Raw genomic sequence first — 22,018 nt, 5'->3', positions numbered from 1 at the left:
TCCAAAGCATCTTCTGTTGGATGTGTCATTGTTTGGCAGATAGAAAAAGGCAGAAAACTTGATCATCATTTTGTACGCAATCTTCATCCCTCAGGTTTATGTCTGAGCTTTCATTTTAGCATCAAAAACACTTGATCAAATTTAAATTGTAGCGTTCCTGTTCAATGAAGAGTCACCAACATTCCTACCAGCAGTACTGGCAGTGGCTTTACACGTTCGTAAAGCCCTGTTTTATGGCAACACAGTTAGATACAAATCATCAAATTTATGCTGTAAATGGTGGTAGAACCAGGACATAACACAGCCAGCTAATTCTTAGGGCATTTTTATACCTGTAGTTTATTTGAACTGAACTAAATTAGTTGATGAGTCATCAGACTTCACTGTCAAAACAACCACTGCATTTCACTTGCTTATGTTAGACTATGTGCTAGCAAGAGACTCGTAATCGCAAGTGTTTTCATTTGTATTTAAAGAAAGGTTTAAAAAAGGACATTGATTCAGCTCTTTTGCTCACCATCGGAATTACTTTGTCCGAACAAACTGCAACAAGATGCCAGTGGAACCAGTGTTGCCAACTTAGCGACTTTGTCGCTATATTTAGTGAGTTTTCAGACCCCTTAGCGACTTTTTTTCTAAAAAAAAGTTGCTAAAAAAAGACGTGAAAGCGCTACTCTCAACAAGCAGCGGGTGCTGTAACGCAGTCAGTTCTTCTTTTACTCTTTTACTCTTATGCTGTTTTGTGGATCATAAGGTTTAAAACTACTTATAAACACACACACACACAAAGTAACTCCACCAGAGTGCCTATTTCGGGTCACTTTTGCCGGTCCAAGCCCGGATAAAGGTGCAGGGTTGGAATTGTGACATTAAAAAAAACAATAATTGCTAAAAGAAATTTAATTTGTAGTTCTAAATAAACTCTAAATGCATTTAGGACGTTTTTTACTCACTTTATGTCTCTTCACGATGTTATTTCTCTCTCCAACAACATAGGTTACAATTAGATTAGCATGACCAATTATGCAAATTAGGCGATGACGTCATTTAGCGACTTCTAGCGACTTTTAGGACAGCCAATAGCGATTTTCCTTACTGAGGAGTTGGCAACACTGAGTGGAACCAGTAAGATTTGACTCGGGGCAACAAGCACAGGTCTGTTCACCACACTTATTGTACTAAGGTTCGAAAATGAAAGGTAACACAAAGTCATTCAAAGAGCTTTAAATTGTAAACAGTTAAAAAAGAAGTGTATTCTAGTTAAATTTTTTAGGTTATTTCTTAAATCCTGTGATGGTTCAAGGCAACCCAACCTGCAACCAATATGCTGCTCAAATAATGAGCTCTTGCCTGCTCGTTGTGAATATTTAATGTTTGGTGTTATCAGATGGCATGTTCGTGCACAGTATGCAAATCATAGAAGTGGGTGGGGAGGTGCCATTGATGACTAAACCAAGCAGGCTTTCTTTTGATGCAAAACAGACTTCTTTTTTAAGACTAAGGTTGAAGAATTCTTCTGCACTATTCGTTATAAAATGTTTATTTTTTTAAAATAAAATCATGGATTACATGACTATCTATTACCAATAATTTACTTTAACCTGAGCATTAAACCACAGCAGTTGTAGTGCAAACATTTTTTTCTGTTTGCTGATGCACAGAATAGCAGTGATAATTTATCCCGACACTGGGAGTTTAAAAAAAGAAGAAGAGTTACGAATTTTTCGACTTTAATATGATGGAACTTGAGTAGTTCACCGCCAAACAAACATAAACCATGTGATGTTAGTTAGTACAGACAAAAGGGCATTTCGAAAGTCATCTTTTAGTTAAGCTGTATTATTTCTTTGAGTGATAAGAAGTTCCATTTTACAAAACATATTTATTTACTTAGATCTTTGACTCAGGGCACTAACTATACATTAGCTTTCTTGATGCTTGTTTTATTCCAGTTAATGTCAGTTTTTGATTGGTGAGGTAGAGGTATAATATATTCAGTATAGGTATACTGAATGAATACTGTGGCATATGATATGGATTTGAACGTTTTAGAGTATTATAATATTAAAAGAAGATTTTTGTGTGGGACTCTATTTTGACAGGAATGACTGCACATTAGGCGATGCTGTTGAATACTTAAAGTGGCTGAAAAGAGTAAGCAAATTGCTGGAGAAAGTGATATAAAGATAAAAGTGAAAAGAAGAGAAGAGCTTTCAGTGATGTATAACGGCAAGAAGAGATATGAATCATTAAAAAGAAAAATGATAAGGGGAGACGATGGAATACAAGACAGCAGCGCTTAAAATTGTTTGATCTTATGGAATACACTATCACTTCCTGCAGTGAGAGCAGTTTCCATTGGCAAGGAAGAAAAGAGAATGCTTTTGAATTGCATGGGTTGCAAACACACAAACACAAGCTCTGTACATGTCAGGACATGTCTTCAGCATGCATCTGTGTGTTTATTTTTGCCTGCCTCTGGTGGCAGTGCAGTATTTAGCCTCAGTAGTTCTTGTGGTCTCATTACATTACACATTTTAGCACATAACTTTGTGTTAATCAAGAGGATATTGCTTCACTTAGGTGAAATGGCTCCATATGGAGTTATTGCTATTGTGCTTTCATGACTCAGACCCAAATGCATGACTCCAAAGCATTTAAAAAAAAAAAAAAAAAGTTCAGAAGAAGCTCTAATAGTTTAAAACGATCAAATGTTGCATAGTAACAAGAAAAACAGAGGTTTTATTTACATATAAAATTAATCAATTAAAATATCCAGTAGGATAATTAAAAGCAGTCAGCAGATCGGTGTCATTTTGGGGGGAAAAAGCAGTAAAGTTTTCTTTTTGCTAAAAATGGTGAAAAATGCTAATCATCAGTGACAGCTGATTTTCTCCTTATCATAAATTTTTTTCCTCTCTGAGTATAAAAGACGTTATCGAAGCCTTCACAAAGCGGCTCATACCCTTTTAGTGCTGATTAGACCTGCTGTAAACCTCAGAGTTAACATCTCAGAAAAATTATGCGCTTCTACTAAAAAGTGCTGAAATACTGGCTACAGCTGAAGTCACAGGAAGAAGGGGGAAGGTTGACCTTCTGGTGTGCAGTGAGTAGAGACTGGGAACTGTGTGCATGAAGAGGAGTGTGTATTCAATGTAGGGAAGTGGTATTCCTGATTCTTCCTCTTTGGTTTGAACCCCAAAGAGAGACTGGATCACTTTTTGCTAATAGCAAAAAGTATGTTTAAGATGAAGTTTGTATTTCTTGACTCCAATAGTGGAGTAACGGTATTTTGTATGCTTTCCTCTCCTGTGTGTGTTTCTGTCTGTCCTGACACGTTTCTCTCTCTAGCCACAGTCACTGTCACTCCAGGTCTTCGGCTAAACAAGTTGTTGAGCGTTTCTGCTTGACTGGACAGCCTGTCGCCACATCTGTCACTTTGCAGAAAACCCTGTGCCTGATTCCCTTCGACCCCCCGTTGCATGTTTTTGTGTCTGTGTGTATTTGGGTGGGGGGGGGGCAATTTAACTGTAAAGCTACTTGCCTAGTAGCTAAAACTGTATGTAGCAAGATGTTTGTTTTACTTTGCTTCTAGACGTTTAGTTTTCTGCAGTAGTAGCCTTTGTTGCAATGAGCTCTATCTGAGATGCAACTCACAGTAAACAATTTCTGGATCCAACAATTAATTATGCACCAATTAATGTTGTTGGCCGAATGTTGTCTTTTTTCCCCACCAAAATGACCTCAGACAAGAAAACGTAATTTCTGCCATTCAATACCAAAAAAATTACAAAATGCTTTAAAAAGACACCGAGGGAGGATAAGAAGGATGGATACAACAACATTGTCATTCCCTATGTAGCCGGTGTATCAGAGAAACTCAGGAGAGTTTTCTCCAAGCACGACATCCCAGTGCACTTCAGACCCAGCAACACACTCAGACAGAAACTGGTTCATCCCAAACACAAAACTTCAAAACACAAACTCAACAACGTGGTATATGCTGTACAGTGCAGCGAGGAATGCCCAGACCTCTACATTGGAGAGACCAAACAGCCACTTCACAAGCGCATGGCACAACATAGAAGAGCCACCTCCACAGGACAAGACTCAGCAGTTCATCTGCATCTAAAGGACAAAGGTCACTCTTTCGAGGATGCCAATGTTCACATTTTGGACAGAGAGGACAGATGGTTTGAAAGAGGAGTGAAAGAAGCCATTTACGTCCACTGTGAGCGACCATCTTTGAACAGAGGCGGTGGTTTACGACACCAACTGTCTGCCATCTATAATCCAGTTTTGAGATCCCTTCCCAGACGCCTTAACGCCCACTCACATCCTGGGCCATCTGACCTCAGGAAATCACATTATAGGGTGGGGCCAGGTTTCCCAATGAGCTCACCCGAAGCCCTGGCTGATTGGGACCCACACCCGTTTTCACACCTCGGCTCATGTGATTAGGTAGAGGATCATCAGGGGGTCCTTTGTCCCTCTTTGAGGGGAAACTCCCACTGGGTTTAAATCTGGGACTCCCCACCATTTGACCCTTAGAACTGAAGAAGCTTCTCAGATGAGAGGTGAAACGTCTTCAAGACACTTAAAAAAGTCCAGACGCTTTTCTTTCCAAGCTCCTTAGACTACGATCACCTGGATGACTGAGAACCTTCACAGATATATAAGGAAAAGCTCCTTTATATTTTTCTGTGTTTTATCCTCAGTTACTTTGACACAAAGGCATCTGCTGTGATGCTTACAACTCTGATAAACTGATGAAGTTGCAGCTGTATTTTGATACTGAGATAGTTTGTCTGGGCATTTCATTTCCAAGCAGGAACCTCAGAAACACCCCTCAGGGTTAACAGGTGAACAAAAAACAAAACTTTCAAATGTTTTATTTTATTTTTTACATTTTCTATTTTTTCAATTGGGTTGCAGGTTTCTAAGAAATGAAAATCAGACCCCTTCTTGTGGACTTGCACTTTACTTTTTATGTATATCCTTGTCTGCCAATGTAATCTCTCTGCAAACTATGGCTATGGATACTTATGCAGCATAAGTTGTGGACAAAAAGGATGCAAACACTAATGTCTATGCATGTTCAAACATGTGGTTGCGATTGAAGTTCGTTCCCTGAAAAGCTTTGGCCTTTGGTTTTCACTGTCTATTCTTACTGGGACCAGTCAGTTCCTGCCTTTGACTACTCTGCCCAAAAAGCACATTATGGCCTTGGTTCTTTGAGAATAGAGTTATTGAACTATACATTTCTTTCTGTTGTATGGACCTCAGCTTTTTAACGGATTTAATACAGAACCGGTGCCTCATGAAAATGCAAGTATTTACATAACATAATATTGTGCAATGTAGCGCTCAGTTAACACATATGACACAGAATAACGCAGTAATACATTTGCAAATATTTAAAACACAGCTGCAAATGCACTGAATACTTATTAGAGTTGCTTTATTAATTAACACTCACACAGGGTCACACAGAGTGCAAAGTTCTTTTGGGCTTGCTACAGTAACTAATTCCAAAGGCACACGCACACACACACACACACACACACACACCGCATAAACTGGCTCAATGAATTAACAAACACAAACATCATGCCTGCAGGTGTCATGAATATATTAGCATAAATACTGACCGGACCTATAATTATTTATCACATTAATGCCCGCACATGCACACACGTGCACACACAAACCAAGAAATTGGGTCAGCACCGTTGAAATGAATGGAATTAAGCCTTATTATGTCTGATTAATAACACAGCTGTAAAAAGTCTGGTGTGTTTGTATGTCACTGGGTCCTGTATGACCATATGTATATACAGTATATGTGATTGTACATATTTATGTGTGTGTATGTTTGTCCATTATGCTAACTTCTTGACAGCTGATATTAACCAGTACAAACCTCAATGACTTTTTAATATGGACAAATTTCCATATGTTATTCTCATGGTTAAAAAGTAAGTGTGGGTGTGTGTGTGTGTGTGTGTGTGTGTGTGTGTGTCTAATGGTCTTATTGTTTTGCAGTTCTTGGAGTCTCTGACAGAAATTACATCTACCCCTGCAGCACCTGTGGTTTTATACAATGACATAGTTAGTAGTAACATGCTTAAATATATATATTGGTATTATAAGAGGGCTGATAATGACTTAATTGAACGTATAACCCTGCATAACATACCGAGAAAATTGCTTCCTGACTCTCACAAACTACTGTGTGTAGAGTTCACTGTTGAAGGAATGGCACTATGGTTTGTCACAATCATGCAAACAGACGTTTTGAGTCTTACCTAAAGTATATCAGTTGTTGGGGTTCTTGCATCACTGTCTTGTTAAGGCTCATGCACTCCATTGCAACCATATGAAAAAGAAATATAAGACACTCATTGTACATGTTTGTTATTTTGGTATTAGATGTAATTTCTCATATTATGCATTGCTCACAGATGCCCTTTACACATTTTTCCTCATGCCAAATTGTAATTGGGTGTCAATAACAGGAAAATAGGAGAAAAATGCAAAAGAATATCTAAATTGCACAGGTGTCAGGATATTTTTAAATTCATTCAAACATCAAACGTTTAAATTATTTTTGTGTCATTACTTTTTGAACACTTAAACATTCGTACTGGCTGTCAGGCTGCATGAAACTTTTACGAGTTACTTGTGATTGATTGCTAACTCATTAACATATTTCTTTTTTGTGGTCTTTAAATCTTGTCCCCTTGGTATATTTATGTTTTAATGCTACATGATTATGAAACTTGAGCAAAAAAATAAAAAAAATCCTCAGATAGTTCCCACCTCCATCTTTCCCTGCCCATTAATTCACTCAACTCCTCGTATTTTAGTGGAAGCAACACTGTCGTGAAGCACTTAAGGCAGTTAAAGGGCTGCTTTTGGTCCCAATCCTCTCATGTGTAGTCATTCATCATCTTGGAAAACAGGCAGCTTCTACAAGTACACACAGACACACAGAGAAAAGACAAGCATGCATATGTGTCATCTTTCCCCCATTACTCTGTTTGTATTCATATACACACACTGTTACAGTCACACACATAGAAACAATAGGCACATAAACATTATACTTGGAGCTCCCTTGCCAATTACTTTTGATATATCCATATAGTGTGTCTGACCCATATCTTCCGTGACATCACGTGTGCACATATGTGTGCACATACAAACAAGCTTTGATGTATTGAGACGCTCTGCGTTATGCATAGGCGTGCACAGAAGGTCATGCCTGCAAGTTCGTAAACTATTCAAAAGTAGGTTAAAGCTGATGTGTTGTTGTTTTTTAAAGGATTGTGTAGGCTCTTAATTAAAGCTATGCATGTATATTCACTTATGCACGCGACACACACACGTACACCAAACATGCATGTGCAGCATGCACACATACATGTAATTGGTGTAAACATGCTTGAGAGATATTTGCATATACCCGCGTGTGTGTGTGTGTGTGTTGGGTTAATCCGTGATGATGATGCTACCTGCCAAGACACCCACGCATCACATCAACAGTTGTTGCTCTAAACTAAGCTGCTTAATTACTGCAATTAAACTCTGTGTGTGGTGTTTGTGCATAGGCTGCAGTGTGATAATGTGTGCAGTGGAGACTGAATACGTGTGTGAAGCTTCTTGATGTATAAAAATGTTTGTTAGTAAAGTTTAGAAATGTTTGTGAAAGCTGCTGAATACGTAAATATCAGATGAATTAAATGAAATTGTGAAGTGACATCACACATATTTACTTGTTAGCCGATTAAACTAATAATTACGTACTCTGTGTACCGTTTGAATCCTTAAATGTCTTTCATATGAAAATTCAGAAGAATGGAATTTTTTTATGGGGGAAATGGATTTCTATTAACAAATCTATCCGTTATCCCTAAACTAAAATGTTTCCCCCCTCCTTCTTTTTCCAGCAAATTTTTTCTCTCCTTAATTCAGTCTCACAACACGAGCGCTCGCTTTTCTCCCTCTCCTTCCACATTCATCATTTAATTTCTCAAGTTGCTTTTCCTGACATCTGCCCCAGAATCTTTTACTGTGTAGTGGTGGGTGGGGAGGTTTACTGTGGAGGCAGACAGCCAGGGGGTAGTGGATGATGGAGTAGGATAGGGGAGGGACTGATGTGACTGAAGGTCAGACAGGCCTTCCAGTCAGACCCACAGTACAGAAGTGTTGCATGGTTGTGTGTTTTTCGTGTGTGTATATTTTCATATGATGAAGAACTTAATGATTTATTGGAAAAGACATGGTTTGTGTTTACAAGTGCGAATTCCTCTTGGACCTTTTAAACGTGTTATTCCACATGTGAGGATTTTATATACTGAGTCATTTTAAAGTGTTTTATTGAAATAAATACAAATTGCTATTTTAAAAATAATATCTTAATATGTTGCTGTCTTTTAGTTTGGCATTATATTCATTGCATAAATCTAGTTTGCTCGTATGAATCTAATTTGGAAATCACTCAATTTACAGTTATGTTGTAATAATATTGATTACACATCATTTATATGTAGCCTCTCTTGACTCTTTTCGCTGCCCTCCATATGAATTTCTGGGCACGCACAGATTGAATGTACTTAAGAGGAAATCTATCGATCCACGTTGGGTCTGTATTGACACTCATCTCTCTTTGGAGGGACCCGAAGTGTGTTTGTGCATATTTATAATCAGTCTTTTTATTGGTCTCCATGAGAAACAAGAAGAGATGGGAATTGTGATCGGTCTGACCAAAGGTACCAAGTTCACAAACTTATAGCTTAGTCGTAGACCAGGCCTGATATGTGTGTGTGTGTTATCTCTGTGTGTGTGTGTATATATATATGTATGTGTGTGTATATATATATATGTATGTGTGTATATATATATATATATATATATATATATATATGTATGTGTATATATATATATGTAAAAAAAAAAAAAAAAAAAGTGTGTAGTAGTATATTATATGATGTGTTTGTGTATATATGTATGTGTATGTGTATATATGTATGTGTATATGTATATATGTATGTGTATAGTATATATGTATGTGTAAGTGATATATGTATGTGTATTATATATGTATGTGTATATGTGTATATATGTATGTGTATATGTTGTATATATGTATGTGTATATATATATATAGTATGTATATAGTTGTGTATATGTATATATGTATGTATATGTATGTATATGTATATATGTATATGTAGTATATGTATGTATATGTGTATTTATATATTATATGTATATATGTATATGTATATTGTATATATATATATGTATATGTATATATGTATATGTATATATGTATATGTGTATGTATATGTGTATATGTATATGTGTATATGTTGTGTATGTATATGTATGTATATATGTAGTATATATATATTATATGTAGTATATATATGTATATATGTATATATGTATATATGTATATATTGTATATGTGTATATATTGTGTATATATATGTGTATATATATTATATATATGATATGGATATATATGTATATATATGTATATATGTTATATATATATGTATATGTGTATAGATATATAGATATATATATATATATATGATATTATAAATATTGTGTATATATATATATATATGTGTGTATATTATATATATATATGTTTGTTGATATATATATATATATTTTATATATATATATTATATATATATGATATTTTATATATATGTATATTATGTATATGTATATATGTATATGTGTATATATATATGTATGTGTAGTATATTATATATATATTGTATATTGTATATATATATGTATATATATTGTATATATATATGTATATATATATATATGTATATTTGTGTATTGTGTATATATATATATGATGTATGTGTGTATATATATATATATGTGATATGTGTGTATATATATATATATGTATATGTGTATATATATATATGTATATGTGTATATTATATATGTATATATATATATGTATATATGTATATGTATATGTTATATATATAGTATATTGATATTATATATATATATATATATATATTATATATATATATATATATATATATTATGATATATATTGATATATATATTAGGGGTGCAACGATACACAAAATTCACGGTTCGGTTCGCGATACTTTGGTGTCACGGTTCGATATTTTTTCGATACAAAAAATGTTCATGCACTTTTTAATTTGTCATTTATTAAAATTATAAATATATATTTTAACTCAAAAGTACAGTTTTTAAATTTAACCCTAACCCTTGTGCGTGTTTTTTATTTTGACAGCGAATGCGCACCTGCGGACCACTTATGTGCAGCCCTGGTTATTTAGCTCATCATATTGCAGCCACAGAAATTCTTTTGTCCATGAAACCATAAAGCTGCACTTTCTTTTTGCCTTATAGTCTGATTTGTCATAACTTCTCCGTTTTGTGGTAAGCTTTTCTTTGGCTGTCACTTCTTCACCCTGACCTGTCTTATTTGGCTCAGCAGAACTGAAATGCTTTTACACACGCACTCACATAAGCTCAGCGATTCTCTGCGCGATCAACCTCTCACATGTTTAAGCTTGCTGCGGGAGATTTCACTTGTCATGTTTGCATAGTAAGCTAACGATTAATAAGACGATGTCAGAGGAATTGGTGCACAAATTATCATCACTCACAGATCAGTGCTGTCGCTCTCTATACACAGTTGCAATCGAAAGCAAAAAAACAAGCGCAAATTCAAACGCGATTTCAATATGTCACATATTGACAGTGGCTCACCGATGCCAATGACATAATTACCCAGCTACATTTCTGAAAGAATGCAAAAGCATTGACATATATTTTTTCTACAATAGCCCGACGGGCAGGGAAGAGATAGATTTTGGTAGCCCGACTGAAAAAATCGCTAGCTCCGGGACGTCGGGCTAGCGATATTGCAAGCCCTGTATCTGATTGAGGAATCACTCATCTTTGGAAAAGAGAGTTTATTACAGAGAAATGGCTCTTTCCAAAATAAAAGCTATACTATCCGCTTCTTCTGGGCTATATTCTCAGCAGCATAAGGAGAATCATGTGCTAACAGCTGTCTAAATGACTCGGCTAAAGTTAGTAGCATGCTTGTTGTTTTTGTCTTTGCACTAGGATGATGTCGGCGTAAATGTGCAGTCATATTCGTTGTGTTCCCACTAGTGCTGTTCAGCGTTAATCTCGTTGAAATGACCTTAACGCCACAACACGGCAAATCTCCGTTAACGAGCTACCGCCGATCGCTCCGTGCATGGGGCTAGACGGCCAACACGTTAACGAGCTAACTGCGCTAACACACTAGTTCACACCATGTAATTGAGCATTGCTGGCACATCCAACATACTGTTTTACTTTAGTCCATGACTCGCTTACCTTCAGGGTCATACGTCACATGAAAACCAAAATAATTCCAAACGCCAGATCTGAATGAGGTTCAATTTGCCTGTTGCAAGGAGAGCTTAACTTCTGTCTCGCTAGCTTGCCCTGCGCTCTTCCTTCTGACTATGCTGTCTGTGTTGAGCGCTCAGTGGATCTGCGCTCGACAGTGCAGCCTAGGCGGAGTAGTCGAACACAGATTCACTGAGCGCTCAACACAGACAGCATCGTCAGAAGGAAAGTTGATAAAATAAATTACAAATGTTGTATTGTTCGATACATATGCGTACCGAACCGAAAGCACTGTATCGAACGGTTCAATATCGATACGAATATCGTTGCACCCCTAATATATATATATATATATATATATATAGTATATATAATAAATATATATATATATATATATATATTATATAATATATAATTTATTTTTTTTTTTTTTGCAAATTTGCAGGGTCATAGAAACCCCCTAAGTGCTAATATTTATTAGATTGCAGACACTACATTAAGCACATTTTCCGTGACTAAAAGCAACACATAGCTAAACATGGTGTGAAAATTGAGCTACCTTGATGAAAACAAGGGTGTGCACATGCTTATGCTTTAGGCTGTCACATTATTTGTTACATTTTGAATAAATTATCAACCAAATATTCAACTAGTAGAATGTTTTGTTTAAAGCAACCAAACGTGGTTGCCCTCTGTTTCACATGCTTTTCTATCATGTGTATACTGTAACATGTTTACAGCAATTCAAATAATGTATATAGAGAAAAAGAAATATAGTAGGAAATATTTAAAACCACCATTCCTGTGTGTCCAGTTTACCTATCCACCAAGTGATCACATCACCATATGTGATATAAGGCCTTGTATCACATAATCAAATATGCCCAGGCCATAGTTGCTGGTAGTTCAGTGGTGGAGAAATATATTTGAGTCAACGATTGGATAGGAAAAAAATTTAATGATACATTTAAACACTGAAAAAAAAAAAAAAAAAAAAAAAAAAAAAAAATAATATAATATATATATATATATATATATATATATATATATATATATATATACATATATATTTCAGTGTTTAAATGTATCATTAAAGTTGAATTTTTCCACAACAAAAAAGACCTCCCCTCAAGTGGGTTGAGGTGACATGCCTGTGATTCGGTTTTCAAGTTCTTGTAAGGTTTGAGTTCATTATGCTCTTGGGTAACTCTTCCCCTTGGTGACTGTGTAGTTGGGTCAGTGTAAGTATCCCAGGGTGTAGTTGGTCAAACAGGCTCTCACTGATAAAATCTTGTGTTTCTGAGTCCACCACTTGATATCTTTTCCTCAACAATACTTTTGCTGATTTTAGTCAGACTATCTTGAATGAATCATGCCTGAACTGTTTTGTTTTTCTTTTTAAATTGTCTATTTGTTGGTCACTTTTCATCTTCATTAAAGTGCTTTGGAAACAGGGGAGAGTTCCTGTAGATTGCTTTAGAGGGCTTTGGATTGCCAATTTAATAACCTTCAGTTAATCAGCTATGTCCTAGAAACAGCTTGAGGGATAGAAAACTCCTTTTTGCTTAGAATAACACATTTTTTACGCTTGGATAGTTTGATGCTATTTTCCAGTTTTCACAGTGTTAATTAGTCAAAAGTGTTTAATCAGTGTCATTTGACCACTGCTTCAACCGTAACAATGCAAGAAAATCTAAACATGTTCAGATTTGCATCATTGTTTGTATCATTATGTTTTTGTTTTGGAAAGGAAGTGTGCTTACGTACATATTTTCAAAATTAGTATTCAGATAATACCTATTAACTATAACATATTTTTGCAAAAAATACAACAGTTTTAACCTTACAATAGGAATAATGAAATTTCTTCATCAGTTGTATCATTTCTGTGTTATTTTGATTGTAAATATAGCAGATATGTAATTGTGTTATAGTTTACTCTGTTTGGAAATACTAGTAATTTTACATTACAGTGTGGACACACTGGAAAGCATCCAGCCTCTTTGATTATTACATATACGTCTTACATGACAACATGACTATTACATGTACTTCTAAAAAGTATGGAAGCTGAACAGAAACAGGCCTGTCATGGAAATAATTAAATGAAGGTGTTTATGATTAAGTGGAAAAAAATCCAAACCTACATGACCCTGTGTGGAAAAGTGATTGCTCCCTAATCCTAATAACTGGTTGGGCCACCCTTAGTAGCAACAACTGTGATAACTGGCCATGAGTCTTTTACAACCCTGTGGAGGATTTTTGGCCCACTCATCTTTGAAGAATTTTTGTAATTTAGCCACATTGTTAATGCTGTGAAACCCTCCAGCTTGTTTAAGGTCATGCAACAGCATGTCAGTCAGACTCAAGTCAGGGCTTTGACTAGGCCACTCCAAAGTCTTCATTCGTTTTTTTCTTAAACCATTCAGGGGTGGACTTTCTGGTCTGTTTTGGATCATTGTGCTGCTGCAGAACCAAAGTGCATGTTAACTTGAGGTCACGAACAGATGGCCAGATATTCTCCTTCAGGATGTTTTGGTAGAGAACAGAATTCATTGTTCTGTTTACCACAGCAAGTCTTCCAGGTCCCGAGATAGCAAAAGACCACCACACTACCACCACCATTTTACTGTTGGTATGATGTTCCATTTCTGTGTTACTTTCATGCCAAATGTAACGCCACTCAAACCAAAAAGTTTTGTCTCGTCAGGCACAGAATATATTTCCAGATATCTTAGGGGGGATCATCAAGATGTTTTTCTAGCAAATATGAGACGAGCCTTTGTGTTCCTTTTGGACAGCAGTGGTTTTCTCCTTGAAACATGGATGCCATTTTTGCCCAGTCTCTTTCTCATTGTTGAATCATGAACTCTGACCTTAACTGAGACATGTGAAGCCTGTGGTTCTTTAAAGTTGTTCTTGGTTCTTTTTTGACCTCCTGGACGACTCATCAATATGCTCTTTGAGTAATTTTTGTCAGCCGGTCACTCGTGGGAATCTTCGCTACTGTTCCAAGTTTTCTCCATTTTTGTATAATGAATCTCACTGTGGTTCACTGGAGTCCCAAAGAAAATAAATAGAAATTGCTTTAACCTTTCCAGACTGATATTTCAGTGACTTTGTTACTTTTTGGGATCATTTAGCCTGCTTCACTTTGTCGGACAGGTTCTATTTAAGTGATTTCTTGATTCATCAGGTCTGCCAGTAATTAGGCCTGAGTGTGTTTAGTGAAACTGAGCTCAACTTTCCCAAAAAATTAGTTAATTCATGATTTAACAAGAGGGGCAATTACTTTTTCACACAGGACCAGTGCGGTTTGGATAACTGTTCCCCCTTAATCAATGAAATCATCATTTAAAAACTGCGTTTTCTATTTACTTTGGTTATTTTTGTCTGATATTAACATTTTTTTGATGATCTGAAACACGTAAGTGTGAGAAATAACACTAGGAAATTAGGAAGGGGGCAAATACTTGTTACAGAGTGCCTGCAGACCGTACCATGTTGAAAGATGCAACATGGTACGGTCCTAGACCGTAGCACCGTACCATTGCAAGATGTCCATTTTGACTTTAATGAAAAAGTTGAACAAGTGCTGCATTCAGGCATACAGCTGACACTATGAGGTGCTGTCAGATTAATGGGGAAGAATCTGTGTCTAGGAAGCACCTTTCATATTGTGAGGATAAGAGCCAAAATATAATTGCAAGTATAGAAATGTCCTCATTACATTTAGTCTAAAATGAAAACTTGTCCATAAAAGCAAACCCAGACACAGCAAACAAGTATTTGACCGAGACCGGGTGTGATGATGGCTTTGTATGGTTTATTCAGGCGCACTGATGGTGTTGTTCTTGGACAAAGACGAATGGAACTTGGACATGCGTGCAACTGTTTCCTCTGTGGTCAAGCTTTCTCTCTCAGCTTGTAGGTTTGGGAATGCGGTCATAAGTGCAGATCTATCTCACTGAGTGTTTTGTTTTACCTTTGTTTGATTTTGTTTTGCATATCAGGACTTTTTAAAATCCTGACATGCTTTTTCACTCCCCTGTCTGTGCTATGCTTTGTCAGGATGAAGTGAATGTTAATAGCGTTTAGGAAAACCCACCCGTGTTTGGAACTGCTCTGACATCAAACTACATCATAAAGTGGTTGGAAAAAGGACTTGGGTCAAATGTTAATGTGTAATGTCAACACGCACAGGCCAAAGCACAGTGGAAATTTGTCCCTCCTGACTTTGTTGCATGGGATTCATCTTCCCATATTAAAAAAAAATAAAATAAAACAATGATAGTACATGATCAATATTCATATTTCTCAATGGTATCAGAGGCCAAAATGTGCTCAGAACAGTATTTCCTAAACCATTCAGCAGTGTACATACTTTCTACTTACCAGAAAGTATTTATTGAAGTAAAACCACTCGCAGCCAGATAATATAATGATGGCAATTAGGCGTACTGTATATAAATTATTTTCAAGTACATTATGAAAAGCAATGGCTAATGCGCTATTAGGTTCACAAATGTCTCCTGACAGACATCGTGACTTTTTTGCACCATCTTGACAGGAGACAATTGTCAGCCCTTCACCACTGTGACCTCTCGTCACTACACGTAAACAAAAGCAGAGGAAGCAGATGTGCAGCTTGTATAAGACCAGATACAGAAGGGCAGGCATTTCCTAATAGCTGCCTCCTCTCTGTATTTGGCCAACAATAACACCGTTGGCACACCTGACACAAAAGAACCGAGAAGCAAGCCAAAAGGGCAAATTACTGGGTAGGTTATTGAGTTGAGCTGGAGATCTGTGCATGGCTGTGGCCTTGAGTAAACATAAGAGACTTTTGCAAAGCATCACCCTGCTCAAAACATAATTAACAGGGGATTCCGAAATATTTCACAGCAAACAATATATATGCTTACTATTTGTACAGCATTATTGGACTGGAATCACAAGAATGTTGTTTTGGAAGGAAGCAATTTAGCTCAGAGGTCATTTCAAAGTACGTTTGGCTGTGAATGAGGCCATCATTTGGTCAGTGTCTTTCTGCAACAGTTAAGCTGAAAAGGACACTGTTATTGTGCTGGTTTGGGTCATTACTGGTATGTAGATGATGCAGTCAAGGTCCTTGACTTGGTAGTGACATTGGTATTACTGAGCCCAAACAAGCTGATTTGAGCTGTCCATGGAATTGCTGTCAATGCTTTTCTTTACCTTTAAAAGATGGGAATGTGACAAATTAAATAAATACAGTAAATACTGCAGTAAATAAACACCATTACAAATTAATATTAGAAGATAACACGTCTATATGAGATATGCTCAACCTCTGGGGTGGTTTGAAGATGTCTGGTGGCCAGCAGCAGACAGGAAGGTCTTATGCCTGTGAGGAGACACGTTGCTTAAAAACGTACTTTCTAAGCATAATAAATTGAATGAATTAAATAATGATAGGGAGTTTAATGAACTAGGTTATTATTAAATATTGTCCGAAGGTGAAATATGCATCGGATTAATTGCACACTGAAGCTATCTTGATATATTCTTATACAGTGTGCATGCTGGCCTGATATGATTTAAGCATGTGTGATTGATGGATGCATTTGATTGCGATTTTAGACGCGGCTGGCGACAGAAATCATTAGTGCTTCTTAATGTCGACGATGAGCTCTGGAAATGCTTTAATTCGACTCGAGACAATTACACCGTCATCATTTTTAATCTATCTGGCCCATGCTCACCTCTATACACACACACACATACACACACTGTCCAATTAGCCAAACGGTATGACCACATGCATCTTTCTGTCTGTCTCTGCACAGCTAATGATAATGATGGTTGTGTGCATTTGCGTGTGTGTACCTAATACTTGTCCCCCTGCAAGTGCAAATGTGTTTATGTGTGCCTGTGTGATATAATATGTCTTAACACATAGCTTAAACAGACACTCAGCCATTTCCGGACCTGCAGTCAAATGACACTTAGCTCATTAAGCTCTAGCGCTGAGCGTTGCTCTAATTTAGCATGAAGCCAGTTGATCACCCCCTCTTGCTGAATTTGACCTTCACATTCCTGCAATCCATGTTTACAACACTGGTATTTTTAATACTTGTCAGTGACTGTCATAAATGGGGTTTCTATCAAAGACCTGGCATATATAAGCAATGACAACAAAAGCTTCAGAGTGGCAGTGAAATAATGATACCTGAGAGAAGGTGAGATAATGACATGGAACCTTTGGAGCTTGAGCTTGGCTGTCATAACTATTTACATTAGTATTTCTAATAACAGATGAAGAAGGAAGTAAAACAGAGTAAAAACCAACTTTTACGTTTATTCTGACAGTTGCTTAAAGAAGAAGAAAATAATGTGATGTGAGGAGACTCCCGCAGAGAATTATAGCTACGAGAGCAGAAGAGAGTTTTACGAAGGGCATTTTAAAGCTTTTTCAGGTGTTACTCATTAGTCAGGAGCACAGACGGTAATTGTTAATTGGACTTATTTTAAGCAGACAGCCATAACGGGCTGTATGGATGTCAAAAATAGGACCGCGAAGCAGTTTGCAGAATGCTATCAGCAAACTTCTGACCTCAAATTAGCCAAAGTTTTGAAAGTTTCAAATATGTAGCGCTAAAATCAACTTTGGATAATACGTGGTGGAGGAGAGCGATGTCCTCCTAGCACAAGCAGCATGGAGAATTTTAACTAAGTCGTTAAACAGGAAAAAGATATTTTAACACACGCACACACAAGCTAAACATTAACTCTAAAGTGGAATGCTTGATTCAGTTAATTTAACAGTCAAATATCTCCCTCAGGTTTCAGCCTACATGTTTTTCATTCATTACCTTCAGTAGGTAAGGTTATTTTTAATCAAATTAGTGAAATGTTAACATGAGATTCCCTTAAGTACAACAGTACCCACAGTCACTGTAAACTGTTCCCACTTGGGAACTAATACGCAGCCTGCTTTGATTATTGATGGTGGTTATTGGTGGCTGTTACTTCATATGAATTAATGAATTTACTATGGTTAATGAGCATGTTTATATGTGTGTGCCTTTGTAGAGGGAGTGTGCGAGATCTGGTTGACCAGTGAGGACACCGGTGCTTACGGTAGAGACATAGGGACAGACCTGCCCACGCTGCTGTGGAGACTGGTGGAGGAGATTCCCGAAGGTGCCATGCTAAGGCTGGGGATGACGAATCCACCATATATCCTGGAACACCTAGAGGTATGCGCAGTACACACAAGCACCTCCCCAATTTCACCCACGAGTCCTATCAAATATAATAATGCAGCGGTATTAATAAAAGTAAAACACAGAGACACTCCACACACTTCCTTTTTACCTGCTTTGTTTTTCTCCTGACGGGCTCTTTCTGTGAACAAACAATATTGCTTTGCCTAGATTTAATAAAGTAAAAGCCTTTCTGTTTTGCTTACCAAGCAGTTTAGCTGCAGCACTCATTCTCTGCTGATTAGTTCATTCTCTTCTTTCCCTAATGAGTCAATTAAGGACCATTGTGTCCTCTTTAGTAACCTCATTTTATCAATCATTATTGTCTTTTCTAATGGAACAATGGGCATTGTTACCCCTCTCTATTTTCTCTCTCGATCTCTAGCCCTGACTTCTTTGTGTATTTGCATGTCTGTGAGACATGAATTTTCTGCCATTTAAATCTTTTTCTGCCTTACCCCCTTTTTTTTAAAACAACTAACTTGTGTTGGAGACACAACACATTATTTTATTCTATCGGTTTTCATGAACTGACAGTCGTGCCTCTTTTTAAATAACATATTCATGTATTGAGTGCAAAGGATTGCAATGTGTGTTTTTAAAAAAAAGTCCTTCCATTGTCCAGATTATCTGGATAGATGACACATGCCAACATGTTGTTTCCTGGTCCATTGTTTGTTGCAACCAGTTCATTTTCTTTTCAATTATTTCATTATTATTCACTCTCTAGCAAACTTCAGGAGTCTGTGAAATAGTTAATTAGATTATTAATTGGTTAATTAAAGTTAGACTTGTAAATTTACATCAGGGTTTTGCCATCAATTAAGACTTTCTCTACTTCATTTGGTATTCCTGTAAATTTTGCTGCTGTGGGGATTTGTAGTCTGCTCTTTTTTATCAGTCATTGCCAGAGAAATGTGAAAAAGAGCAAGTTGCCTTTTGACATTGACAGATCACCATTGACAGATCATCACTGTGCCATCACTCTGAAAATAAACCAATAATGGAAAAGGGTTGAAGTTATAATTTGCCAGATGAGTGCGTTTAACAACCGTTATCAGCTCCCTGTTTCAATTTTGTGAGAGAAGGTAAAGCGTGGTGCATTTTTACCCCGAGGTCCTGCATTCAGGTCATTAAGAAAGTCTCAGCTAGGGGAGCGAGCTGTTATTCAGTCTGACTTTTTCACTGCTATATGGCAGCTGGTGGTGTCAAGATTTTCTGGGAATATTTTGTTAAACCTAAATCTTGCATTGTTGGTAATGAGAAGAATATAAAAACTGGATACATTTGGACTGAGTATGTGATGAAACACCAAGAAAACTGATGGTCTGTGCAAACCTGCTATAAAGTAGTGCAAGAAAGGGTGTGACATCGTTTGCTTTTAGTCTAATCTAAACCTACCTTACAGCCATCAAAATATTGATATAATAAGCACAGATAGCATAATGGTGAGCATCGTGTTGCGACGATGAGTGTCATGCTTGTGCTGTGCTAGTTCACTTCATCGCCTACCATGGTGTTGATCCAATATAGTAGGTGTGACTTGAGACATCATTGTCAGTATGTGTTTGATAAATTGATATTTTGCATCTTCCTTCCTGTTCATCTGTTCATCTACTGTACGTTGCAGGTCTATCTTAACCCACCGTAAGTGTTTGCCCGTGTTAAGGCTCCTGAGAAGTGCTATAGATACACCGCTCATCCTCTGTGGCCTGCTTTTGACAGCTCTTTTGCGACTTGAGTCTTTTAATCTTTATTTATTGATTACTTTATCTCAAAGGAAGTTACTTTTCAGCCACTTAGATTGAAAAGCAACTTCCTTGTTTTTCTTGGTTTGTTCTGTTTTGGTCACATTGTGATTTTTGTACAAATTATCTGTAAAACATGATAGAAGGTAATGTACTGCACTCTTAAAATCCTGTCCTGGGACAATGAGTTAATGATCGGAAAACCTCTCTTTCCTTAAAACTGAGGTGTTTGAACACTTCCTACACAATGTCACAATTCTTATTAAGCAATGTTCTGCTGGGAATAAAATCACACGTGAACTTTTGCTTCAATGACAGGGATAAAACTCAAGGAAGTGGGACCTTTTGTACAAATTCTAGTTAATATTTTAATGTTATATTAAACGTGATTGCTGACCTTGATAGATTTAATTCCTGGCTTATTTTTCAGTCCTATTATTCTTGCTCTGGTTGCCTGTTTGCATTCATAATTTCAGCCCTGATTAAAAACAGTTGGTTTGAAAAAGGAGAGGAGAAACATGTCAGTGGATGAAACAGAGGATGAACTGGGTAATGGTAACCTTGAAAAAGCAAATGACAGAACTTTTTTTTTCTTCTTCCTTTTTTCTTTAAAAAATAAATTCATAACAGATACTTTGAATCAAACAATCAAAGATGATTGGGATCACTGATTAATGAAATGAGGGCAGAAATGTAAAAAAGTAAGGGGATGAAGGCCTGGGGATAGAGACGAGGGGTAAAAAGCAGTGGGAAAAGTGCTGTGGGAAGCAGCTATAGAGGTTGTAATTAACCAGGGGTTAATGGAGGTGGCTAATTGTCCCCCACATGTATAGGTAGGCTTTCTGCTTGGCTACATTACAATTAAAAACCCACCCTCCTAATGATAGGGAATAACAATTAACTGATAATTAGAAACACACTTGGAAGACACAGTCACTTGGTGTGTGTGTGTGTGTGTGTGTGTGTGTGTGTGTATTAAGAATAATTTCATATGCTAGCAGCCCTTTTTATTGTTAATGTCCATGTGTTGGATTGAATTATATATTTTTTGCTTTTTTAATTCCTCACCCAATTAACCTACATAAGGAAAGAGGGTCTTCTTTAACTTATCATTGTCTTATGTTGCTCTTGTTCCCTATGTACCCTTTCGTATCCATATTTTCCCCCCTCTTGTCTGCTACCCTTTCCACACTGTCCTTTTTTCCCTTTTTTGCAGTCCTACTCATAAATAAGGGCGTACTGACAGTCATTAAGAAAAAAGTCTTTTGAAAGTCTTTGCGAGCTTCCTTCCTCAAAGTTTTTCCTTCTTTCTTTGCTTCCTCTTGCAGCTCCTTCTTTTTCAGTATAGCTCTTCATTTTCTCCTTTTGACGCTTTTAATCTTTTTCCCTTCACCTTTTGCTTTTAGTTTTTTCTTCTCCTAATTACTCGTCCATAACCTCTTTTGTCTATTTTCTCCAATTGAAGTCGTGATGATGGTAATCACGTCAGTGGCGTGGCGATGAAGAAGGCCGAGTCTCCAGAGTATTTTTATTGTTCATCTTAAAGGCTGAATGATGTCCTGCTGTCTCTTCTTTTGAAGAACGCTAGCACTT

The 22,018-nt window shown here is 36.8% G+C and overlaps 1 protein-coding gene across 3 annotated transcripts in view; it reads left to right on the top strand.

The window, feature by feature from the left end:
• The window catches only part of cdkal1 (CDK5 regulatory subunit associated protein 1-like 1), a 255,373-nt gene that overhangs the window by 122,606 nt on the left and 110,749 nt on the right, over positions 1–22,018 (top strand). For all 3 annotated transcript variants that reach the window (XM_042224589.1, XM_042224590.1, XM_005934984.3), the window contains one exon: positions 18,505–18,671. In XM_042224589.1, coding sequence (XP_042080523.1) covers positions 18,505–18,671 — 167 coding nt within the window. The remainder of the gene's footprint in view (positions 1–18,504; positions 18,672–22,018) is intronic.

Source organism: Haplochromis burtoni, unplaced genomic scaffold (genome assembly GCF_018398535.1).
Source record: "Haplochromis burtoni strain Fernald_Lab_line unplaced genomic scaffold, NCSU_Asbu1 Contig_142, whole genome shotgun sequence".
Taxonomy (NCBI): Eukaryota; Metazoa; Chordata; class Actinopteri; order Cichliformes; family Cichlidae; genus Haplochromis; species Haplochromis burtoni.
The sequence above is the reverse complement of the archived record's forward strand: the minus strand, read 5'-3'. Positions and strand labels throughout refer to the sequence as shown.